Here is a 7,904-nt window from a genome sequence, read left to right as displayed (position 1 = left end):
ATGTCTACAACATTTTTACAATAAATCACAGGTAGTTAGTTATTATTGGTTCAAATTTCAAAATAATGCCAAGATTACTTTTTTGCCCTAATAATAACAACTAGTAACAACTTGCCACTTAGGATTTGTTGTAAAAATATTGTAAAAATGTTGTAGACATATCATTTCTCAAAGTTTAAATATCACAAAGAAAATAAAATTCCCAAATAAAGCTTTTATTCTCTAGTCAAGAATCATAACACCTCTCCATTCAAGAATGTAATGCCAGATTTTCATTAAATCCAAAATTGACACATTTAAAATGTCAGGGACCAAAATTGACATTTAGCGTAAAAGTTAGGGATCAAATATGTAATTTACCTTATATATTTGTAGTATTGAATTATGGGTAGGTTAGAACTTAGTACAGATAGGATTCTCCATTTTAGATAGTTTTATCAAGTGCCTTATTGTTGGTTAGATAAGATTTCCCCAAACTAGTTATCTGTAATAAAAACCAGTACCATTTTTGGGTGGGGGTTACTTCTTTTAGATTCATTAAGCCTCTAGTTGTCGTTTATTTAGATTCATTAAACAGCAGGTTCTTGTTTAGATTCATAAATTCTCTGGTTCTTATTTAAGTGTTTGTTTTACCTCCAATACTTTTTTAACTAGATAACTCTTTTTGTTTTAAATATTTAATGGCAAGTGGTAGTAAGTTTTAATCTCCAGCCCTTTTTTTTTCTACCACGTCGCTCTCTCTAGAGACCGTGGTACGTAGAACTCTGGTTATCTTCCTCGGAATGATATTTTCCTCCCTCTGTTAACACTGTTAACAGTAGGGCTTGTTGGGTTTCTTTCCTGGGATCTGGGAAACACTCTTTTCTCTCTCTTTTCTTTTCAAAACACTCAAAACACATCCGATATGGAAGATATTATTAGCGAATGGGAAAAGCTGTCCCTAACTGCTGAGGAAGGGGCCAAACTCAGTCTAACAAAATCAAAGAATCTGAAGTGTAAGGAGTATGTTTTAGCAGCAAAGTTCCTGACCAGACGTGCCATCAACGTGGACGTCATTGGATGAACCTTTAAACCACTGTGGAGAGCCCGTAACGAGTTCAAGATCAGGAAAGTGGACGACCATGTTCTGCTTTTTATATTTGAGTTGGAATCTGATGATGAAAGAGTTCTAGCGCAGCAACCATGGTCCTTTGACAAGCACTTAGTGCTATTCCAGCGCTACGATTATAAAACCCCAGCGAAAAACCTGCGTTTCACAAAGGTCAATTTTTGGGTGCAAATACATGGGTTACCGATAAGACTACTGGACCCAGAGACAACAATAGAATTGGGTGAATCCCTTGGAGCGGTGTCAGAGGCGGAGAACCCAAAAGAGTTGGTGGGAAATGACTTTGTCCGTGTTAAGGTGGAGGTCGATATCTCAAAACCGCTATGTCGAGGTCGTAAAATAGATATAGGAGAAGATAATGATCGGTGGGTGTTCTTCAAATATGAAAAACTCCCTAATTTTTGTTACTGGTGTGGCATGGTGTCCCATGATGAGAAGGACTGTGAGAAATGGCTCACGGGTAGAGGTTCCGAACCAGTGGGAGTTCAGGGGTATGGTGCATGGCTCACGGCGGCTCCATACAACCCAGGAAAGTCATCCTTTACAACGATTTCAGGAATGGGTGATGGGCTTGGAGGTTCAAAAGCCAATAACTCCATGGAGCAAACAGCGAAGTCAGGGAAGCAACCACCGGCGGACACTCAAAGCGTTGATCGGACTCAGGCCTTCACAGAGCCACAACAGAATGTTGACTCCTAACATGTTTCAAATATGGATATGGCGGAAAACAGGGATGTTTCTCAGCAGATTTTACGCAAGAATTCCTCCCAGAATATTCAGGTAATCAATGACATTCCTAATATATTTCTGTCTCCCCATCCAAAAGATTTTGAAGACCAAATTGAAGAGATTGATACGGCTCTAAATAAGTTTGAATCCCATGATTATAGCACACCAAATATGATAGCTGGCTGCTCAATAGTTACAGCCCCTAGTGGAGAAAATTTAGGCGGTAATGTGAATAGGGGGGGTCAATGGGGAATATCAGAATGTGGTACACATGGAAAATCAACCCTTGACTAATATATCTGATACAGTTGAACTCAGAAAGTGGAAGAAGTTGGCACGTAATATTCATAAGACAGAGGCAGATACACAACTCCCAGTAGCAGTAAAACGGGGAAGGGAAGAAGATGATGCAATCCAACTCGAGTTACCTTACAAAAAATATCAGGTTTCAAGAGTGGATGGACAGGACATTTCAATGGCGAAGGCTGTTCAACATCCCCGCCAAGGACCATGAGTATTATTGTATGGAACTGCCGTGGGCTTGGGAACCTGCGAACAGTGAAGGAGCTTGAAGTGATGATTCGGGCTAAAGATCCCTCTGTCGTGTTTTTAGCCGAAACATGGGCGGATGAAGCTAGGCTACAAGAGATTAAACGTAAGATAGAATTTGATAATTTATTTTTTGTGGAAAGAAATAATAGAGGGGGACGTCTCGCTCTATATTGGAGGAACTCTATTGATGTACATGCAAATACATTTTCCAGGAATCATATTGACTCTATTATTAACAAAGGAAAGGAGGATGAATGGCGCTTCACAGGTTTCTATGGAGAGCCAGTAACCCATAAATGATATGAGTCATGGAATAAGCTCCGACAACTTTAGAAAAAATTTAATCTCCCTTGGTTGTGTGCCGGGGATTTTAATGAAATTCTAGGAAGCTCTGAGAAGCTTGGAGGAAGTAATAGAAATCAAGCACAGATGCAGCTTTTTCGAGATGTGGTGGATGAATGTGGTTTTATTGACCTTGGATTCTCAGGTCATCGGTTTACATGGCAGAAGCACTTCACTGCAGGTCAATCTATATGGGAGCGACTTGATCGGGCTTTAGCAACTAACGATTGGCTGTTAAGATTTGCAGGTACAAAGGTCCAACATCTAACCGCAGACTCATCGGATCACAGTCCACTCTAGATTAATACCATGGGACTTGACTTTCACACAGCACCAAAACTCTTCAGATTTGAAGAAATGTGGCTGTCCGACCGGGGGTGTTCTGAAATAGTTGAGGCAATTTGGGATGCTAGAGGCATGGAGGATCCAACATTTAGAACAGTGCACAAGATAGAGAAGTGTGGAAAGGAGCTGCTGAAATGGAACAAGGAACACTTTGGCAATGTCCAAGCTTTGCTGAAACAGAGAAGAAAGGAATTGATTCATGCAGAGAAGGAGGCCATGCGGACTGGTCAAAATTTTCGGCTCCTAGAGTTGAAAAAGGAGATAGAAAGCTTGGTGGACAAAGAACAAAGATAGAAGGCCCAATGTGTGAGGAAGCCACCAATTCTATCCAAAAGGTGATTAGTACTGACATGAACCACCAGTTATCTTCAGACTTTATAGATTGGGAGGTACAAAAGGCTATCAATGAAATGGCCCCACTAAAAGCCCCTGGACCCGATGGCATGCCGCCATTGTTCTACCAGCACTTTTGGAGTACCCTTGGTAATGATGTATCACAATCTATTTTGCATTTTCTTAATTCCGCTACTTTACCTGAACATCTTAATCATACTTTTATTTCCCTCATTCCAAAAAATAAATCCCCAGAGCATGCTTCAGATTTTAGACCCATAAGCCTTCGCAATGTGCTCTACAAGATTTTCTCAAAAGTCTTGGCAAATAGACTCAAAAAAATGCTACCAAATATTATTACTGAAAATCAGAGTGCTTTTAATAAAAGTAGACTTATATCTGATAATATTTTGGTTGCTTTTGAGTCTCTCCATAGCATGCAAAAATATTGTGGAAAGGAGAATTACATGGCTATTAAATTAGACATGAGTAAAGCCTATGATAGGGTGGAGTGGCCCTACCTTGAATCTGTGATGAGAAGGCTGGGTTTCACTGAAAAATGGATTAATCTGATGATGTTATGTGTCAAGACAGTGTCCTACTCTATTCTTGTGAATGGAGAACCTAAAGGGTTGATTAAACCTTCCAGAGGGATATGCCAAGGAGACCCACTTTCACCATTCCTTTTCCTGTTGTGTACGGAGGGTTTACATGGCCTCATTACCAAGGCAGCTGCACAGGGTGATATTAAGGGTTATTCTTTTTGTAGAAACAGCCCTAGACTAACCCATCTCCTTTTTGCAGATGATAGTCTATTGTTTTGCAGGGCCACAATTCAGGAATGCCAGCAGATCATGAACATCCTTGAAGTATATGGCAAATGCTCGGGTCAACAAATCAACAAAAATAAAACCACCATCTTCTTCAGCAAGTCCACTTCTGAAGAGACCAAGAATCAAATCAAAATTGCACTGGACGTACCTGAGATTGTGCAATATGAGAAGTATTTGGGGCTGCCATCACTAATAGGGAGACATAAGAAAGCCAACTTTAGCTTCATAAAAGAAAGGGTGTGGAGAAAACTTCAGGGGTGGAAGGAGAAATTGTTGTCTCAGGCAGGAAAGGAGATCCTTATCAAGGCAGTGGTTCAAGCGATACCGACCTACACAATGAGTTGCTTCAAACTCCCTTTGGAACTTTGTGCAGATATCGAGAGCCTCACTAGAAAATTTTGGTGGGGGCAAAAAGGAGATAGAAGAAAAGTTCATTGGGTGAAGTGGGACACTCTCTGTAAACCAAAGATAGAGGGGCGCATGGGCTTTAAGGACCTAGCTAATTTCAATGATGCACTCTTGGCAAAGCAAGCAAGGAGATTACTACACCAAAAAGACTCTTTATTCTATAGAGTCTTCAAAGCGAGGTTCTTTCCCCATTGTTCCATCTTAGAAGCTCCTAGCTCGAACAATGGTTCCTATGCATGAAGGAGTATCCTAAAAGGAAGGGACTTATTGCTAAAGGGGGTTAGATGGAGGGTGGGGTGTGGAGAAGATATAAATGTGTGGAATGATGCATGGTTGCCATCACCAACACAGACTCGGGTCAACTCACATGTTGTACAAGGCTTTGAAGACATGAAAGTCTCAGAACTCATCGATCCGGTCACTCATAAATGGGATCAGAACATACTGCATGGACTTTTTACTCCTCACGAGGCAAAGCTCATTGCAAGCATCCCTCTATGTTTGACTAAGGTGAAAGATGTCATGGTTTGGCCCTTTACTCCTTCAGGCTGCTACACTGTGAAGTCTGGTTCGAAGTTCTTAGTTGCGGAGCAAACTAGAAGCCAACAACGAAGTCCTAATCCTAATGATAGCAGGCTGTGGAAGATGATTTGGGGTCTTTCAGTGCCACCCAAGGTACGTAACTTCCTGTGGAGGGCTTGCCAAAACACCCTTCCGGCCAAGTACAACCTCAAACGGCGGCACATATTGACGGAGGATACATGTGATCTATGTAAGGTGGAGGTGGAAGACATATACCACGCACTATGGGGTTGTAACCAACTATCACAAGTGTGGGACTCCATCCCTTCTTTTGCTTTTAGACACTTAAAATCCTTCCCCTCAATCCGAGAAGTGTTGAAGTTCACGTATGAAGAACAGAAAAAAGTTGAGTTAATGGCTTCGATTATGTGGACCATTTGGCACCGTAGAAACCAAATTCGAACCTCAACAAAGGATTACCCATTGACGCAAGTGATCCATGCAGCTTCACAGGCTCTCGCCACATTCCAAGACTCTGTTTCTGGCACCCCAAAACAGAGCTGACACAGCTCACAAATGCAGAGCAGGTGGTCTCCTCCTCCGACGGGAATGATCAAGGTTAATTTTGACGGGGCCTTATTCAGGGATATAAGGAAAGCTGGCATCGAAGTGATAGTTCGAGACAGTAACGAACAAGCCATAGCCACTCTGTCCGAACAAGCTAGCCTTCCCTTTTCCCTGGAGATAGCAAAAGCAATGGCTGCAGCCAGAGCATTATCTTTCGTACAAGGACTTGGCTTTACTTCATTCATCTTGGAAGGAGATTCAGCTAATGTAATAAATACCCTGAAGTCGGAAGAGATGTCCTTGTCAACCTATGGTCACATACTTAGCTCAGCAAAGTCCCTGTTGGTGGTTAGTAGTTATGTATCTTTTTCCCATGTTCGCCGTTTTGGTAACATTGTAGCGCATAACCTAGCTAAACATGCTAGACATGTTAGAGGTTTTTCGGTGTGGACTGAGAATGCTCCTCCACATCCGGATTATGTATTTTTGACCGATCATGGTTAACTCTTCTCAATAAAGTTGATGTCTTCTTTCTCAAAAAAAAAAAAAAAAAAAAAAGTTTTAATCTCTACATTTTATTTAGTTAGTGGATGATGTGGTAGTTTTTTATTAAAATAAAAAGAGATATCAGTTAAAAAAGTACTAGAGGTAAGCCAAACTCCTTATTTAAGATGTTTATTTTATGTCCACAATATTTTTACAAGAAATCATATGTAGTAAGTTATTATTTGTTCTAATTTGAATCTACAACTCAAATTACTTTTTTGCCCATCCACAACAACTAATAACCTGCCACTTAGGATTTGTGGTGAAAGTATTGTGAAAATATTATAGACGTATATCATTTCTCTTATTAAATTATTATCCAAAATAATACTTCTATATCTATTTTTATTTTTTTAGGGAAAAAAATGCATGACTTCATTCATATTTTTTGAATTATACTTCAATCCATGTATAAAAATTTTGTTATCAAAATTTCCACAACAAAGCCTAGGTGGCAATATGTTTAATCGTATGTAAAAAGATGATGCCAGTAGTGGACTTAAATGAGAACCAATAACAACTTGTCAACTAATCTTTGTTGTGAAATTATTGAGAAAAATATTGTGTTCGTAGTACTATAAAAAAATTTTAATTGCAAATTGTGTGGGCCCATGTGTGTGGTGGTAGTAGGACCTGGCTCAACAAATTTTGGGACTAAAGGCAAAATCTTTAAATTGTGCCCTTTTTATATTTAAATATTTATTTAATTTTTAATGTAACCTTTTATTTAAATCTAATTTCCTTGTTTTTTGAGACGCAAAATTGAAGTTTTTGTGTTCAAGTTCTCCGATTTATGATATAAAATACTTTTGAACAAATGAAACATGATTTGTAATAGAAATTTATAATTTAACTAAAATAAAACTTAAAAGTATATATCAATAGAAACTTTTTTTTTTTTTTTTTTGGGGGTCAAAAACAATATTGCCACTTTTCTAAATGACACAATCATGTCATATTCTAAATATTCACGAGTAAAAATTTATTTATCACATAAGTTAATAAATAAATATTAATACAAAGTAATTATTCTAAACTAATTTCACGTAAATATTAAGATTTGATTAAAATATATATTATTTAAGAAAAAAATAGGATAACTTATGAAAGTATATATTTATCCTTTTTTTTTCTTAAATAATATATGTAGGGGCTAGGGCTCAAAATAATGTATTGGGCCTTGGGCCTTGTCCGAGGACACTAACAAGTCCGAGGAGGAGAAGATGACTTAAATGATCCACATTATAAGTCTCACCAGTGGGGGAAGGTCCGAGGAGGAACTCCTCCTCAGACACGACAAACGCAGACTAAAAGTGTACTCTAGTAATTGGAATGCGCACCATGAACATGTGAGAGGGAAGAAAACTCAAAATATCTAAGGAAAAGTTGTCACCACCACATTAAATGCACTGCAGCTACTTTTTTGGCCGCATTAATGTGGAGAGGACCCCTGAACAATGCTGCCTTGGCTGCCACAACTCACAAAGGACTAAAAGGGGTGTCTGATGGGATTCAAGTGGGGATCTAGATGATCAACAAGTGTAAGGTCCAGATGATCAGAAATGAGCTATATAATATGGAAGAGCCCCCATGAGAAGGGGCCGAAAAAAAAAAAAAAA

General features: G+C 39.0%; 1 protein-coding gene across 1 annotated transcript; it reads left to right on the top strand.

Annotated features, from left to right (window-relative positions):
* The first annotated feature begins 5,748 nt into the window (after nt 1-5,748).
* On the top strand, nt 5,749-6,243 carry LOC115964119. The gene has a single exon (XM_031083448.1). The coding sequence runs from the start codon at nt 5,749-5,751 to the stop codon at nt 6,241-6,243; it is 495 nt and encodes a 164-aa protein (XP_030939308.1).
* The last annotated feature ends 1,661 nt before the right edge of the window (nt 6,244-7,904 follow it).

Source organism: Quercus lobata, chromosome 2 (genome assembly GCF_001633185.2).
Source record: "Quercus lobata isolate SW786 chromosome 2, ValleyOak3.0 Primary Assembly, whole genome shotgun sequence".
In the NCBI taxonomy this organism is placed as follows: Eukaryota; Viridiplantae; Streptophyta; class Magnoliopsida; order Fagales; family Fagaceae; genus Quercus; species Quercus lobata.
Note: the sequence above shows the minus strand (reverse complement) of the source record. Positions and strands in the feature narration are given on the sequence as shown.

What these genes read in the sequence shown, in the direction of transcription:
- LOC115964119 (XM_031083448.1), top strand. Translation starts at nt 5,749, where the DNA reads ATGCAGAGCAGGTGGTCTCCTCCTCCGACGGGAATGATCAAGGTTAAT.